Source organism: Triturus cristatus, chromosome 10 (genome assembly GCF_964204655.1).
Source record: "Triturus cristatus chromosome 10, aTriCri1.1, whole genome shotgun sequence".
Classification (NCBI taxonomy): Eukaryota; Metazoa; Chordata; class Amphibia; order Caudata; family Salamandridae; genus Triturus; species Triturus cristatus.
In genome coordinates, this window is record NC_140593.1 from 487,410,805 (window position 1) to 487,429,131 (window position 18,327).

The window sequence follows — 18,327 nt, forward strand, 5'->3', positions numbered from 1 at the left end:
TCTTAATATTCACACATTGCTATGGATTTACTGACAGCCATATGAGTTCTGGGTATGGTACTGGAATTAATATTAACAAAAGGGTATGCAGTTCCTGATGATAACGCAGTGTGTGTTAGAATCACTAGGTCCCAAGGTGATGGTGTGAAAACGGTCTGATTGAACGGAGTAGAAAGTACTCCTTCTGGAAAAGAAGACCCTCACACACCCAACAAGCGGGTGTCTTGCTTCATCACCGGGTCTTTGCTCCTTATCGGGCCGGCAGTGCAATGCCCGATCAGGCACCCCGAGGGGGCCTTCCGGTCGGAGATCTTTATTTCCAAACGCCGGTGAGTAGGTGTGTGGGGAAAACAGTTAATTAGGATAAATGGTGTAGGTGCAAGTGAAGTGAAGGGTAAGTGTACTAAAACAGGGTAGGTGATCCTCTTCAAACAAATTTAATAAAGTATGGTCAACACCCTGATTAAAAACAATCCGCACATCTCTCACCATTAGGTGTATGAGTAATATGTGCTACAGAAATAAAAGAGGTCAACATGTTTCTTGCCTGGGTTTATATTAAATGGCAATTCTTCAGGACCAATATATACGGCTACCTGCACCTTTTTGGTGGTGGCCACAACCTCTAAGAGGTGTCAATGGTGGCCACACATACAGCACCCTAAAAACGTGTGGTGCCGTGTATACCAAGAACACACAACCCCATTAGGCTGTGGAGACAATGTGGCCAGGGTAGGAATACACTAAATACTAGTGTCGGTTGCGTTGTAGTAACGTTACCGTAAACCTAAGACCCCGCCAGCCGCTCAAGTCTGGTACTGGAATGTCAAGATATAAAATATCTTGCTACAAAAATATGGCAGCAAAAACACGGAGATGGATGGAATGCTTGAATCAATTTCTGGCACTGGCAACAGCTCGGGCCATATCCCAGTCTATCGTTTATCACCCGGCATTGCATCTCAGTTTGGAACCAGCAACATGCAAATCAGTCTTGATCCTGCTCCAATGGGACCAGTCCAGCTCGAACTGCCAAGCCAGGTCCTCCATGAACCAGAGCACTAGCAACCTAGGACTGGTTTTGCCCTTATTAGGCCTCATCAGCCTGGTATAGTTAACAAAAAGTGCTCAGAGTAGTCAAAAGGTGTTAAGAAATAGGCATACATAGATTGTAGGTGTCCAGATATGCTCTGATTGGCTACTTTAATAGGGGCTAAGAAATCCTGATTGGCAGGGCACTACATGAACAATATATAGAGGCAGCCATTACAGGACTCAGAAACATGGTTCCTGCATCCTAAAATGAATGAAAAAAATACATAAGGGGAAGGATGAGGACTCCTGACACCCCCTTGTTTGGCTGACCACAACATGGACAAAATGTTGTGGCAGCCATTACAGGACTCCGGGCGTGGTCCTCATTGAAATGCATTGTAGTAAATTCTATCATTAGATGGTGGTGGTCTACTCACTTTAGGAATTCTTGACCGCCTACTGGGATCTGATGAACCACGTTTAAGAAAATATGGTTTGTTTTCCCTCATGATGTTCTCATAGAAGGCATGGAAGGTGCCCCAAAAGCTAAAACGAGAGCACATGTTCTATAAATTCAGATTATCGTCATCAGCCGTGTGTTATTATAGTCTGATATTCTGGGTGAAATGTACTTCCAACAGCAGCAGGTGCCTGTCAGCTGATTTGTGTTGGAAAATGGGCCTCTCTTCCAGAAGGGTCACACCAAACATTTTACCTTCCTCCTCCTCTTTTCTGGACTTGGTTTTGTTGGCTTTAGGACTCTGAGCACTTTACCACAGCTAGCCAGTGCTAAAGTGTATGTGCTCTCTCCTAATCATGGTTTGCTTGATCTATCCACCTGTAAGGAATATTTAATTTACCTATAATTCACTAGTATAGTGCACTGCAAGTGCCCAGGGCCTGTAAATTAAATCCTACTAGTGAGCTTGCAGCATTGATTGTGCCACCCACACAAGTAGCACTTTAAACTTGTCTCAGGCCTGCCACTGCAGAGCCTGTGTGTGCAGTTTACATTGCCATGTCGACTTGGCATTTAAACTACCTTGCCAAGCCTTAAACTCCCCTTTTAGTACATATGGGTCACCCATAAGGAAGGCCCTAAGTAACCCATAGGCAAGGGTGATGTGTAGTTAAAAGGTAGGACATGTTCTTTTAAGTTTTACATGTTCTGGTAGTTAAAATGCCCAAATTTGCTTTTACTGCTGTAAGGCCTACCCCTCTCATAGGTTAATATTGGGAATTCCTTATTACACGTATAAGCTGTAATTCCTGAATGAGAAGGAGTAGCTCTGTCTTGTTTCATATCATTGGAATGGTAATGATACATCCTCTTTGCTGCTAAATATGAATTTATCAATACCCTTTTAAAAATGCCACATGCCAAGATTGCACTTTTCTGCTCTTAGCCCTGTTTGAATTCAACCTGTCTCCAATCCCCGTCCGGGGTGGGTGACAGCTGGACGTTTTGCTTATTCCCTCTTTACAGACACACACAAAGGGAGCTTAGGTGTGACTGAGTGGTCATCAACATCCTGAGGGCTGATGAGGTTGGCGGGGAACCTCTGTGCACTACAAAGCCCTGTTTGAAGTCATCTACACTTCCAAGAAACAAGTGGGTATAAGTACTGGGCCTCTGAACCCGCCAAATCAGACACCACTGGACATGTGAAGAACTCTGCCAGTAGGAAGGACTGCTGTGCTGCTTCAAGGACTGCCACTTTACTGGACTGCTGCTCTGGAAGAACTGCTTTTCTACTGTGGTGCCCTGCTGCCTGCTACCCTCTGCCCCGCTGAGGAAAAACTGGACTAACTTACTTGAACCCAGAGTGATCTCCGTGGGCATGCTGACTTGCCTCCTGTTTTAAAACTCAGGGTATAAAAGTCTTACCCCCTACTCCTGTGCCTGATCCATTAGAAGAGGATCCAGGTGCTTGCTCCAGTGGAACCAATGCATCCTCTGCTGCTTGAGCAGAATCAATGCATTGCCACTGATACAGGAAGAGAACCAGCGCATCACTCTTGGAACCAGCTCATCACCATCAGACCCGAGTCATTGGATCCACCACATTGCCGCCACTGCTGAGAGATGATCGCTACATCCCCTTGACTGCATGGAGAAACCCGGCGCATCAGCTTTGGAACCAATGCCTCTCAGAACCGGCACCTGGTTTTTGGAACCACCGCATTGCAATCATTACATCAGAGCATCACATCGACGCATCGCTCGGCTGCAGCCCGCATCTCGCTGTTGCAACCAGGATCAAGGTACTTTTGTTGACGGGGCCTTGTGTGGCATGTGTACCCGGCCTGCACTCCATTGCAGTAGGCCTGAACTCTTGACTTTGACCCGGTCCAATGCGACCAGATAACCCTATAGGCGCTTATTGTTTGTAAGTGCTATTTTTGACTTTTCTTTTTTAAAAATTCATATCATGACTTCTACTTATTGGATTTTTGTTGTTTTGGTCTATAAATAACTAGTGTGGAGTCTATATGTGGTGTTTTTACTGTGTTACTGTTTGAAGTGTTGCACAAATACTTCACACATTGTCTCTTACGTTAAGTCTGCCTGCTCTGTGCCAAGCTACCAGAGGGTGAGCATAGTTTAATTTATAATGTGTATCTGACTTACCCTAACTAGGGATGTGGTTCCTGCGTGAACGGAGAGAATACCTCTGTCAAACAGAAACACATTATCTAACAATTCCCCAGTGTTCTACTGCACCATGACACAGTGTTCTAATGAATAAATAGAGCACTATAGTTCTGTAATTATGAAAAATATGTGGCATACCTAAAGCTATCTTGATGGAATGAAACCTATGAACTATAAAGCATTTTCTTACGAAATTAACCAAATGAAGGGATTATTCTTGTAATAGATATTATGGTTAGTACTCTGCAAAGCTAAAATGAGGACACATTTTCTATGGGTTCTCAAATATCTTCCTCATTCATTTCAGTAAAACATTCTGAAATGCAAAGAGAAACGTACTTCCAACACTAGCAGCAAACTGTCAGTAAACTCCCTAGTAATCAACTGCATCACCACAGCGTTTTAATAAACAACTAGAGTGCTAACATTCTGTATTCATAACAAGAATGTAGCACACCTGAAGCCATCTTGATGGATTCAAATCTGTAAAACTGAAAGCATTTTCTTTGGAAATTAACAAAATAAGAGGGTTCTTTTTGTCAAGGAAAGTAGGTTTATTGCTCTCAAAACACTAAAATTAAGACCCATTTTCTATGAGTTCCCAAATATCTTCTGCATCCATTTCAGTAAATCATTCTGAACAGCAGAGAGAAGCATGCACTTCCAGCAGCAGCCTTAAAGTTAACTCTCGAGTTAACAACTGCAGTGTGATAATAGAGTTCTAATGAACATCTAGAGCACTAACTTTTTTATGTGAAACAAAAGTGGGGCACTCTTAAACATCATTTTGTTGAAATATGAGCTGTTGATTTTAAAGCATTTCTGGAAGAGCAGATTGAAATAAATGAGCATAGGGATGTTAAGGCATGCATGAAATCAGAGGGTTAAAAATGTGAAGGAAGGTATGGGTTTTCAGTTAACTTGAGACATAGTATATTTTTAAAGGCGTATAATATTGTGAAAGAATAAGTACAGCATCCCAGTTCCACATCTGTTTAGTCTGCCTACCCATCACCTACCCATCTTCTCAGTCGCCTAACAGGTCCCTAGTTTTAAAATAGTAACATTTTGGTAGCTAAATATGAATATATATTTTTATTTAGTTGTTGCGATGAGACACAAGCTAACATTAACAAAATGAAACAAACACTCAATTATGCTGTAGCAAATGGCTCTGGCCATTGTGTCCCTCATGATTTTTCAACTTCCATTACCCAATTTTTTAACTTCTTTTGTGTGTGAGTCTACCTGAGTTTCACTCATGATAAACTCATGGTAAGATAAGGCTGCTTCTGTGCAGCTAGAGTAAGAGGCTCTGTCATAAATTTTTTCTCCCACAAGATGGTGAAAACTGACAAAACTTGCCACACTCTGCAGTGCCATGAAGGCATGAGAGACAGTCAGAATTCTTTCTAAAGACAAACAGAGGAGTTTCCTGTCATGTACTGTCATGCTGTGCATTGTCTTCCTGGATAGGAACAAACATGGTGGACGTGGGTGTAAGTAAGGGTGGCCTTCTAATACCATGTTAGGTGGTGGTTGAGCGGTGCACAGGGTGTGGCAAAAGCGAATATGTGCTTGATTTTTAGCCTTTGAATGTGTGTTTTCAGTCTGAACAAACATCAGCAGGGATTTAAACTTCTGTTTCTAAATGTTCCTAGAACTACTTTTTAAAATGAGCCACGTCTTGTTTAGAAAAAAACAACACACGTGTAAAATGTATTTTGTACTCCATAAACTTTGGAAATGCCCTCCAGTACATAAAATGAGTGATTGTAGCCAACGTCTCAGTTATTGACGCATACTTTTGCATCCGACCGCACAATGCCGCTGCAGGGTATGCAAATCAATTTTACTGTACACCTTGCAATTTTGCATTCCTGGGATCTTGTACTTTGACATCGGCACTGATACAATTCATTCAGCTAATGAATGTTTGATAAGGCTTTGACACCATTACTTTGACTGTAGGATTCTAATTTAGATATTGAATATTTTTGTATTTTCAGGATTTTGCAGATTCTGTCTATCAGCTGGTCACGCAGAAGTTCCAGCAACTGACAGAAAATGTGACTTCCATGCACACATGTCATAAAGCCCTTGCAGGAATTGTAATGACCAGAGGTAAGTTGTTTTTTGTTCATTTGTGTTGAATCTTATTGGGCACAGAAGTGTGCAGAGTTCAACAAATTAATTGTTCTTAGAGCTTCATTTAGAGTTTGGTGAGCTGGCTGTCAAATGGCTGGTGCCCCTCCCCTCGATAAAGCCAGACTCCAAGTCGAAATTTCCCACTATCCGAACATGCATTTGTCTGCAAGACAGCTCCCAACTCTATGGTGGGAGCCATTTTGTTAAAAAAAGGAAGAGTAAGGGCTTGCCCGCAATGCAGCGTTAGTGGCAGGCCAGTCAGCACTTTTTAAAATTTTCTGAAGACAAAGTCCCAAAGTGGAAGGTTCTCCTTGGAAATTTTGAAAATATGTGTGGTTGATGCACTGGGAGTTTTCTCCCAAGAAACATTTGAGAATTTACCACACCCCTGCAGTGAAGGGAAACTAATGGTTCAAATGGAAAAATGTAAGTGACAATCAATGGATTGGCATAATGCTACCCAAGAGCAGGGGTGGCCGGCACAGGTAAGTGCGGTGGGGCAGGGCAGGGTGGGGTGGTAGCGGGGGTAATTCAACAGACCACTGAATAGGTATAATCCAATAAATAAATAACACCTATTCCACCGTCTGTCGGTTTCACCCTGCTGCGCCCTGCCCCGCCCCCACCGTGCTTATCTATGCCTGCCACCGCTGCCCAACAGAAAGCTCAGGGTAACGTACTAGATAGGCCGGTAGGCTTAATATTGGTTCCTCTTACTCACATACCACCATAGTTCAAATTTCCATAGGTGGAGTTATAGTGTAAACAGTGAAATCAATAATTAGATAGTGATGTTGTCTCAATTATCACCTGAGAAGAAATAGGAAGAAATCACTGACATTTTGCACTAATGTAAAAAAAAACCCACAAATTTATTTTGCTGCTTGTGTAATACAGATTTGTGCAAACAGAGTTTGGTTTACTCTATAATACAGAAAGATTGTACACCTAGGTATGGATGCAGGAGCCACATTTTACAACCATGTGTAGCACAGATGTTATCAACATAAATTAACTATAGCGATGTTACAACTTAAATTCAATTTCAAGAATACATTTTAACAAGAAAAATAGAGTTAAATGAGCTTGTATCCAATTTCCATCACAGATCTGTGGGATTTCGCAAGCTCTCAAGGCAAACCACACCTTGATCCCCCCCCCCACAACCCCATATGAGGATATACTACTGTATACGTGTATACAGTTGTGGTGTACAGTTTCGCACTAGTAACCTAAATATGGCTGTCCGATATCCTTGTGTGGATTTCTGACAGGAGTAAATTGAGCTATTTCCATCCATAAACGTAGGCTGACGGCCATATGTGACTTTGTGAATCCTGAAGTAATTTTGCCACTCACTTACAGCTATATTTAGAGCTTGGCAGACAAAGTACTCGGTACAACTTGTCAGATGCCCCGTCCTCCACATTTAGAGTGACATCGACTGTAATGCACTTCTAATGCAGCAGACGGGACATCCACCTCTCTTTGACGGTATATTCTGTCTGCTAAACTCTAAATGAGGCCTATGGTCTTATCATTCTCATAGGGAAGGTGGAGAACATGCATTTTCCACTTCTTGTTATGTAAACACCCAAACATGCAGTGGCGTAGCTAGGGGGGGGGGGGGCGGTGGGGGCGGTCCGCCCCAGGCAGCACTATTTTGAGGGCGGACAAAGGCATTCAGATAAGGCTCGGCCTCGCTTTCGTGGACGTTCGGGAACTGGCAGAGAAAGAATAGGACTCGGGCAATGTCCTCTTCTTTTTTGTGCTGGCAGCTGTCCCCCCCCCCATCTTCCTATTATTCCCTCTCTTTCTGTCTTGCTCCTCACTTACTGAAAACCATGACTTGAAGAAACGGTTCACAACCTCTTTCCTTCTTTTATTTAGTTGCTTCCCTGTGAAATGGATCCAAAAAAGAAAAACGCTCTTGTGGGAAATGCCCTTTTTCTGACATTTTTCTATTCCAAAATGCAGCGGGATGGAGAGAAATAGAAGGTTTTAAATATGAAAAATAAATACATAACTAAATAAAGCAAGACACAGTGGTTGCAAAGTGGCCAGATTGGTTGTATTCACATCCAAACACATCAGTCTCACTTTACAGACTTTGCAGTGAAGCGCTACTTTTGTTTTCTCGTCTTTCTTTGAACAGCATTGTTGTCCCCAGGTGGGGAAGTACACCATTCCTGGAGGGACTGCAATATCTGGTTGATGGGTGGATTGGAAAACAAAATGCGTACCATGGCTCTGTTTATGGATGTGGTCTTTTTAAACCATACTGTTTACGTTTATTAAGGATATAAGCAATGGACATTGAAACGGTTCCCTTCAGGGCCCTGTAGTCATGTTCTTAACTTTTCAGGTAAAACCACTCGCTGATTTCTGAATAGTGAGTGAGAGATCGTTAAGGTAACCATGTTGCTTCTGTTTACATTTCACATGCTTTACTTAATCTTGCATTCCCTATGAGTGTTTGCTTTTACTTTTTAATTTTTTTGGCAGCAAATTACTCTTATCAAGTGCATAATTTGAATTGAGCCACATCCAAGTGTTTATAGCGGGCACAATTAGGTTGTAGCTGAAGGCAGTGAGAGTTTCTCTCAGTGGGGCAGTATGGTGTTCAGTGGGGAAGAGGATGTGGCACTATGGCCAGAGCTGTCGAATTTGGAACTGGGGAACCGGGTTCAGCCTTCATGACCAGTCCACCAGACCACTCTACTGAGGGAACACAATCCCATGCTAGACCTAAGAAGGCCCCTCTAGACCTTAGAAGGCTTGATGTCTTAGCACAAGCAGGTGTACCCTAGTGGTGTCAATTGTGAGTTAACCTTGAAGGCCTGTCCACCACAATCCATACTGAAGTTCATCTCCAGTCTTGCGGGCAGGTCTACGAAGCAGCACACCCTAGAGCAACAGTGATCCAGTCACTGTGACTCTGTCACTGAGGTCACATGAACCTTGAGCAGGTTAGGGCGGTGCGAACTGTATGACCGCACTGGGTACCTATTTCGGGTGGGTGCGTAGTGTTTGCAAGTATATTATGGCTTAAAAAAAACTTGCTGCCTCCTTCCTGGCCTCCAGCAATTTTCAGAAACAATAAAAATGTCATGATAACTTTGGTGATTAATGTTCTTCCTAGAGAGAGATCCCAGTTTTGTCTAGTGGAAGGGTTGACTCCTGGAAAGGTAGCACAGAGGGTTAATGTGCCTGCTGCAAAGAACATGTACCATGCAGATCACAAAGTGCACTGCTTTAATGGGGGAACCCTGATGAATGGTCATTTAATGTCAGCTGTAGATGATGGATCCCTGAACAGTGTCATGTATGTGCATGTTTGTATTGTGCTGAGGGGATTACCAGGTAATTGTTCACGCAGCTCTCTGATGGATGTCACATGCGGTTTTTCTGAGTCCCCAGATAGATCATGCAGTCTGTGTGTTCTCTTTTGCACTGCCAGTCACCGGTGTATTCAACTGTGTAGCCTTGGACCGTGTCATGTATGTGCATGTAACTTGCATGATCGAGGTAACTATTAGCGGCCATACTACGTGTCTCTAGGTCCTCTTTCAAGTGCTTGCCGTCCTTTTTCCCCAGCAAACCCCCCCTCCCCGGGGCGGCAATCTGAGGGATAGCCCGGGGCGCCACAAGCTCTTAATTCTGTTCCTTTTATTTTCATCCTGATGCAAACATAGTTTTTCTCTCTTCAGTATTCTACAACCAGAAAAAAAATTGCGAATGGATTTGTCCCATGTTTTTTAGTCAGTCCAGTGTTTCTTTAACATGGCCCATGGTGTACATGTGATTCTGCTACTGCAGGCTGCACGGGAGAAACAGTTCAGATTGATTTTCTTTTTAGTTCTGCCTACACACAACGAAGACTTTGATGATGGACGGTTTTCCTGCCAGCCACGTGACCCGTCTGATTCCCTTTGATTCCTAACAAAGATGTACCACCGTCAAGCAACATATGCGAGAAGGCCACAGTTTAAACTCAACTGAAAGTGTACGCAGTAATCCTTTACCCTACGTCACTGAAATGATGCTGCTAGGAGGTCATTGTTTGGATCACGTAGGTTTTAAAACTGTTTTATATTGAAATATTTTTAACTACTAGGTGCTGCTCATTGGTTCTATTTTACTCACCCTCATTTCCCAATTTACACTTTTGCTCTCTGGTCTGCCACCACCAGCTTCTGCTGAAGCAGAGAGAGCCTGCTGTTCTCCTCACAGCCCTACTTCCTTTGGGCCACTAGACTGCCACCATTCTGAGCAGCTTGGCAGTGTAGAATTTTTAGACTCTAGTTGGGGATCTGCATTTAAGTGGCTGCAGGTCACGGACACACCGCTGGCACGCCAAAGGCGCGCCTATCGCAAGCCCATCTGCGCCCATTCACGTCAGGATCGCGTCCAGAGCCAGCCCCCTGCTTGTTTTTCTGTTTGATACATAAATGACGCCTCATTTCAACGGAGAAGAACTGATGAATCTTTGCCCGTCAGGTAAAAGTCATTGATTCCGCTCCATAGAGCCTCTTAAACTCACTAATTTGGTAAAGTGTACAGGATGTGTTATTACGTTCTTTAACACTAAAGTAAGTACTGTAACAGCTGCGGAGGCAGCTGCAGAGGCTCTGGTTCCTTCACTCCTGTCCCCAACAATTTTGAGTGTGAGGCACTATATTTTAAACTTGGCCTCAATAACAACATCTCATTTAACCTGCTCCTAATTTATCGTCTGCCGGGCCCCAGGACTCCTTTTGTACAATCTACCTGCCAATGGCTGGATACTAAGATTGATCATGCAGATTACACAATTCTAGGGGATTTTAATTTCCATTTAGAAAACAGCCATGACAAAGAATCTGAATCCCTAATGGACCTGATGAGTAGCCTCGGGTTGGAGCAACTGGTCAGCACACCTACACATTCGGCCGGGCATAGATTGGATGGTATCTTTTCTGGCATTAGCTCGCTATCTTTTATTGACTCATTGCCACTTACATGGTCGGATCATCATGCAGTGATGTTTAAAATCAAAGTTGCAGCCATCCTCGCAAAGTCCGTAGTCCCACCAAATTCAAGAAAAACTCGCCCATGGCACAAAATAGATTCCACTAACTTAGCAAAGATTCTTACGACCTCTACACTGACCCCCCCCCCCCCCCCCCCTCCACAAACCTTGATCACACCGCCACCATCTACCACTCCTGGCTAGATCTGGCTATTGGACAGCCAGCTCCAGCATTAATCACAATGAACAATAGAGCCTCTTCGTCACAGCCCTGGTTCTCAGGCACACTGAGGGAATGTAAACAGGCCTGTAGGAAGCAGTAGCAGAAATGGAGGCTTAATTATGAGAGAACAGAAAAAGAACGTTACAAACTGAAAATTTGTGAATATAAAGCCCTTATTTGTAAATAAAAATAAGCCTACTTTACTCACCAAATACAGATGGTAAAAAAATCTGCCAAGGAGTTTATTACTGTGGTAAAAAACAAACATTGAAGTCTCAAAAAAACCTATAGTAATCAAGCTTTGTATGACACTATTGCATTCTTCTTTGTGTCAATGGTGAGAGACATTTATAAATGTCTTCACTGCAAAGAGTACACCGGCCCCTTCACCTTTGGGGTCTGATGATCCTGAGGGGAAATCAGAAGGCCCACCCGGGTCTCAAATAAGAATGGTGACATCAGTTCTGATTCAGCACTTCCTCTCATCTTTTGTAACCCTATTGGCTGATCAAGTTCTGGACCTTTTCTTATCAACAAAGTCAGGTCCCCCTCTGACCCCTATCCTCCTAAGATTGCGCAGCTGGTTTTCAATGTATTAGGCAACCTACTGACAATTATTTTCAGAAAATGATCAACTAAGGCGACTTTCTGAAGGCATGGAAAGTGGCATCCATCTTGCCACTACTTAAGAAACCAAACCTGTCTCCTTTGCATCCCAATAAATATCAGCCAATATCACGCCTACCTTTCCTTGCTTAGATTATAGAGAAGGCGCTGAAATAAGAATTGATAACAGTCTTTGAGTCTAACCATTTTCTGGACCACTCACAGTTCAGCTTTAGGGGGTGAACACAGTAAGGAGTCTGCCTTGATAGTTGCCACGTAAGAGTTGAGAACTATTCTAGACTCCGGATCAAATGCAGCCTTGCTCCTGCATTTGATATGGTCAACCATGTTATATTGATTGACAGGCTTCATTCTCTTGGCATCAGGGGTTCTGCGCTGGCCCTTTTAAAATCCTTTGTCTCTGAGAGAAATCAATTTGTGGCCCTGGATACATTTCTCCTCCAACACCTTCTCACTTCCTTATGGGATTCCGCAGTGCTCTATGTTGAGCCCTACACTTATTAATCTATATGCTACCCCACTGGCAATGCTGATCAAAATGTTAGGATTTTCAGTCGTTAGCTATGCAGACGACACTCAGTCGTATAATTAGCCGGTAACCCGGAAGATACAGAAAGCAGATTCCATAGCTGCATGCTGGAGATTAGTAATTTGATGTCCAATAATTGCCTAAAACTACACGAGGTGCTCCGGCTAGGCAACAATACATCTTTCTGGTTCCCCACTTGGTGGGCACAGGACCTAGGAGCCCTGCCGACACCAGTTTCTAAAGCTAAAAACTGTGGTATAATTTTCGACGACAAATTGTCATTTTACAAAAACATCAATGTGGTGATTTCCTTGTATTTTTTTGGTCTCAAAATTCTGTGTAAGATCTTTCCATTCATTCCACACAACATGCAGAAACTGATGGTTACCGCACTCATGCTTTCAAAACTTAAGTATTGCAATACACTTTATGTTAATTCACAACACTGACTTATAAACAAACTACAAGTCCTGCAGAACGCCACAGCACATATGCTTCTTCGGATCCCTAAGCATCATTCTGGGTCTCAAGCCTTGGCTCAGCTCCACTGGCTCCCTATTAGAGAACGCATTGACTTCAAAGCACTTTGTATTGCTTTTTAAAGCTTTGAATGGCTGTGTCGCAGAATTTCTGAAACAGAGATTCATTTGGTACTGCCCTTACAGAATCTTGCAGTCCACCTCAGCTCACAATGTCATGGTTCCCAAAGTTAAGAGAGCTCACTTGGGAGGCAGGAGCTTCATTTATCATACAGCCAAAAGCTGGAACTCCCTTCCTCTATCCCTGAAGAAATGCACAGGTCTTCGTGCTTTGATAAAAGCCCTGAAAACATGGCTTCCCCCCCCCCCCCCCGTTAGGATCTCCTCCACTAATTTCCACATCTTCCTGTTTCTTCCTTTTCCATTTTTCCCTGTTAGGATCTCCTCCACTAATTTCCACATCCTCCTGTTTCTTCCTTTTCCATTTTTCCCTGTTAGGATCTCCTCCACTAATTTCCACATCCTCCTGTTTCTTCCTTTTCCGCAGCAGGAAGCGCCTAGATGCCTTCAGGCAGTAGTGTGCTATACAAAATATAATTTTAATTTCATTTCATGATCTATTTATAAGAATACACCCTTGCCTGCTCCACTGTGTTAGCTGTACATATGAGAACTAAAACCTTCTTCTACCACACTTAATAAAGGCAGACTTCACACCTGAAACCCGAGGTGGAGTCAAAAGACATAATTGTGCCGGATTTTGAGTTCAACGCTGCCTCTCTAGTACTTTTTCTCACGGAGATAAAGCTCAAAACACAGGAGGGCCGCATTTATGAGATTTTGCTGTACGGCGGGGCCGCAGGCCTTCCTGCAGCGCTGCCCTATGGCAAAAGAAAAAAAGGGCAGGAATAGTGGTTCCTAGGACAGGGAAATAATTCTGAGCTATATATTTTTTCAGTATCTATCAGGTACGGCGCATTTCTGTATTTTCCCCTGCGCTGGCGCACAAGGGGCTGCTGTGAGTCAGTATAGGCACCTTTGCACCATGGTGCAAGGGTGTCTGTGTTGTGGGGATAATTATTTTTGTGCAGGAAGGTAAGCCTTCTTGCACAAAAACAATCACAAAAGGCTGTTTCCTCTTTCTATGTGCTGCACAGATAGAAAAAGGGAAAATGAGGAGAAATAAAGATATTTCTCCTCGTTGGGCCTCATTTACGCGTAGGTGTTTGGCGCTGCCCCAGAGTTACGATTTCTCGTAATTCTGGGGGAGTGTCAAAAAGCCATGGATGTTGCTGGGAAGGAACACCCCCAGAAACACCCATTGCATGCCCCTTTAATGCAGAAAACTGCGTTAAAAGGAACGATATTTACAAGGCAGCATTAAGCCAAAAAAAGTGGTTTAGTGCTGCCTGGTAAATATGGAGCAGGCTCCTGGGCTACGGGAGCGTCACAAAAAGTGATGCACCGACTGCGTAAGGGGTTTCTAAATAAGCCCCAGAAATGTCTAGCAACTGAATGGTCTAGGCACAACCGTAGACATGTCGCTGCAGGAACCCACACTGGCAACTTTCTTGTAAAATAGACTCTGTCAGCGAAAACCTCCCCCATTTTCACGCAGGACAGTGGCATTTTCACAACTTGACTGCTTCTCATTCATGATGCATCATAAAGTATAGGAAAGCAAGAACCAATCAAGGGGCAGTCAGAGAAGTGTTAATTACTATAAAATATGCACTTAGATTCACTAACTTCACATTTTACCACCTTGTGTTGCTTCTGAAATTTAACAACTGTGTACATTGACTATGCCATAGCCTGCTGGTGGAGAGTCCCAATTCCACCACCCAAAAATGTGTTGGCCACTTGAGTCCATCTGATTACATTTATGCTCTGACCGGCCAATACTGTCCCTTGGACATCGGGTGGTTGCCACGTCTGTGTGAGGAGATGAGATGATGAGGGCAATCTTGTGTCAAATTCAACTAAAATGTTTCACTAGGTTTATACAGGTGATAGTTTGTAGATGGGTCATCTAGTTACAACTGCACTCTTATACCTCAGCTTGTTGCACTACCCTTTGTGAACTTATCACGTGGGAGGGAACCAGTTGTTCTTAATTGCACTAACCATATTGTTCAGACATTTAAAGCTTCAATTCAGAAAGTTATTTCCAACCACACATCCAGTCTTGTTGTTTAAATAAATGCATTTTCTAGCCAAACTCCAAACCTTGATTTGCAACAACACGTTTGGCACAATGGCATTCTTGTAATAGGATGGGGTGTACAAATATGGGCATTTCCATGAACTTGGTTTGTAGGTAGCAGAGGGAGGTCTGACAAGAAAAGCAGGCGAATTCACCAACATGCAAGTTTGTGGGAAGTCACAACCCCTCAGGCAGCCACTTTCCTCCTTTTGTAACGCTCACCAATTTACTTCTTTCTAGGGTGGGAGTAAGTGTTTTTCAATAATAGCAATGGGCTGCCACTCTCCTATTAAACGGTAGGTGTAGAAAAGGGAATTATTCTCTGAGAAAAAAGAAGAAACTCAAAAGTTCCTTATTTAAATTTATGCCAAATTCCCATATATAGATATTTTTACATGTGGAAAATTACTCATGTGCACACTTTACACAGATGAGGGCCCTGGAAAACTACATCTGTCATTGTTTTCTAGAAGTACTCCTGGGATTCTTTGAGAGCTCCGTAATGGTGAGCTCCAAATTTGAGCATAATCCTGGAGCAGCAACATTTCAGCTTCTCTGCCTTTCGTTTTGTGACTCAAGCCACAAGTGTGCATTGGGCTTAATCCCTATTCCCTGATGGTAATCATTGTCTCTGATTACTCTAAGCCTAAATATGGTTCTGTAAATCCTATACAGGACTCCAGCCAGGGGCGGCTCCTCCACGTGGGCGGAGAAGCGTTGCCCCACTGCTTTCTCGCAGTGCGAGAAGCAGAAACATAAAATGTTATTTTAAATAACACTTTATGTTTCTGCTTCTCGCACTGTGGTGGACGCTGACTGTTTGGTCGTCCCAAGGCCAACCAAACCAGTCATGCACACTCTGCATTTTCTCTTTGTAGGCTGCATGCAGCCTACATAGAGATAATGGGTTTCCCATAGACGCCTGTGGGGTCTGCGTCCTAGCCAATCACAATGCTGCCATTGCAGTGTTGCGATTGGCTTAGGGGAGGAGAGAAGACACAACGCGATGCATGACTGGAGGCAAAGGTGTGTTTTTTAATTTTTGTTTTTTAAAATGAACCTCTCCCTCCCCGCACGACCCCCCCACGTGACCGCCCCGCCCCACCTCCCCAAACGCAAGTAAAGTTACAAGAAAAATGTATTAATGAATAGATAAAAGAAATATCATGGCTTCCTAGCTGAAGAGTCGAGTGTTAGCTTACTATGATCAGTTTCTCTGCTTAGCTTCCTGTGTCATCTTTTTCTCCCATACTACCTTCTTCTGTTATACTTCCTTTGCATCCTAATGATGAAGTAGGACATACTACACACTAAAGGTCAATCACCAATGAATGGAACTGCTATTAGGTGTAGGGGGGAATGATCCTTGATGTAGGTTGGAAACAAATGCATCAGCAAATTCATTTATTGGTTTTTTAACACATGCCCACATTTTTCCCCTTTGGCTCTGTTTGACAATTAGTTCTGTATCTTATTTATTGCTGTGCTTGACGTCTTCCTGTAGTTTCGTCAATAATTGCGCTAGTTCAGTTATTACGGGTCTAAATAGGGTGATGCTGGGTATAAATAATGCAGGGATTGGGATGTGTTTTTAATGAAATTGATGCACACATGGAATGTCAGTGCAAAGGACTGGGTGTTACAGTGAATATCACCAGTTGGTCTCACTCACTCCTAGCAGCTGTGGCCCATGCAGGTAAGAGCAGTGGGGAGGTGGGACTGGGTGGGAGATTTCGACAGACGATGAAGAGGGAAAATGTATTATTTATTTAATTTTCCCTTGTCATCGTCCGTCGAAATCCCCCTCCCCCCCACCAGGACCCACCGCACCGCCTCTCTTACCTACACGGGCCGCAGCTGACTCCTAGAACAGAAAAAAACACCTGCTCAGGCTTATCAGTCCTTCCAAAAACCGGTATTCTGCTACCACTGTTACATGCCAACACCCCAGGGCATGGACAGTAGTCCCATGACATCAAAGAGGACGTGTGATGTGCCCTACCAGATGGCAGAAAAAGGTTCTGGACCTTGGTTTTACCATGGACAGGCATAGGCCTCCACACACACGCTTGATTAGTGGGCTAGCTTTGGCGAATACAAAGTCAGGCTATAAGTTTCACATTCAGCCGGGTCACTCAGGGCAGGGGCACAGACCCGAATACCAAGCAAGGGACATTGCTGTCCACACAACATGCGTTCGAACTTATATACTGTTTGTGAGGTAGCCAATAGGGTTCAGCACAGTACCCTACACGCAGTCAAGGACCTGAGCAGCAGGTGAAGGTGCATTTCAAGGGGGCGGGGAATAATAAACAGCCATGATGGTCCTGTTGGTAAAGGCAACAAAGCTAATAGCACTCCCCCAACCTAACCCAAAACAGGAGATGCAGGGGAAGCAGAGGCTTCCTCTTGCCTGAAATACAGGGTGAAAAAGATGTCCATTCTCCAGTGGCATTCACTCAGCCTCTTGCTCTGAAGTAGCCCTTTCAGACACGCCTGGCCAGGCTACTCACCTTGCTTTGCTGAGGAGGAGTCTATGCCCAATCAGCCAGAGAAAGGTAGATATGAATACGCAAACATGCATGTGTGTTTATTTTATCCCCACTATTTAAGGTGAGAGTAAACTTCTGCTCATGCTGTGCTCCCTGTGCTCCCTGTTTTCCCCAGCACTTGCTTTTAGGCTGGATGGGGCCACCATAGGACAGGGAGGAATAGAACACAATGCCATGTTTCTTGGCCAGGAACATTAGCTATATCCCACAAAGGGTGAATCATGATTGGTTGGTCAGCTCTCAATGTCACTTCCACGGTGCTAATGTAAGATAACCAATGTACAAGTATAGAATTGCATGATTCATGATGCTGTGAAATACAATCAATCCTGTTTTTGACCTAATATTAATGTTTCCATTTGGAATAAGCCATCTCCTCTTAAGTGTGCCATGATATAAACTTAGGCCTATTACATAGGAAGCAGCAACACCTCATAATATCAATATTGCAGTGATGAATCTGTAAAGCAGCCTATTTACTATTTCATGATGTTTGAAGTGGCCTGGCATGAGTGGCAAGTACTACCCAGGTAACCTGCATGGCATAATGGCCCCCTCCCTCTCTGCATACCTTCCTTCCTCATTCCCTCTCAACCCCTTCCGTAGCTGCCAGGTTTCCCAGGTAAAGCATGATGTGATGCTCCAGTCCGGGTTTAATGTCTTTGAATTCTGAGACTTGTAGTCCTGTTTTAAAAAGGTATAAACAAGACTACAAGTCCCAGAATTCAAAGAAAAAACCTGGACTGGAGCAGCACATTGCGTGTGAACCTGGGAACCTTGACGGGCTGCTCTTCCATCTTCGCTGCCTCCTTCCTCTCCTGGCCCACTTAGTTGCAATGTCTGAGAAACCTACATGCAATC

General features: G+C 43.6%; 1 protein-coding gene across 1 annotated transcript in view; it reads left to right on the plus strand.

The window, feature by feature from the left end:
- Positions 1-18,327, plus strand: part of ADARB2 (adenosine deaminase RNA specific B2 (inactive)) — a 515,069-nt gene that overhangs the window by 273,668 nt on the left and 223,074 nt on the right. Inside the window, exon 4 of the mRNA XM_085630113.1 lies at positions 5,701-5,815. Within this exon, the coding sequence (XP_085486239.1) occupies positions 5,701-5,815 (115 nt within the window). The remainder of the gene's footprint in view (positions 1-5,700; positions 5,816-18,327) is intronic.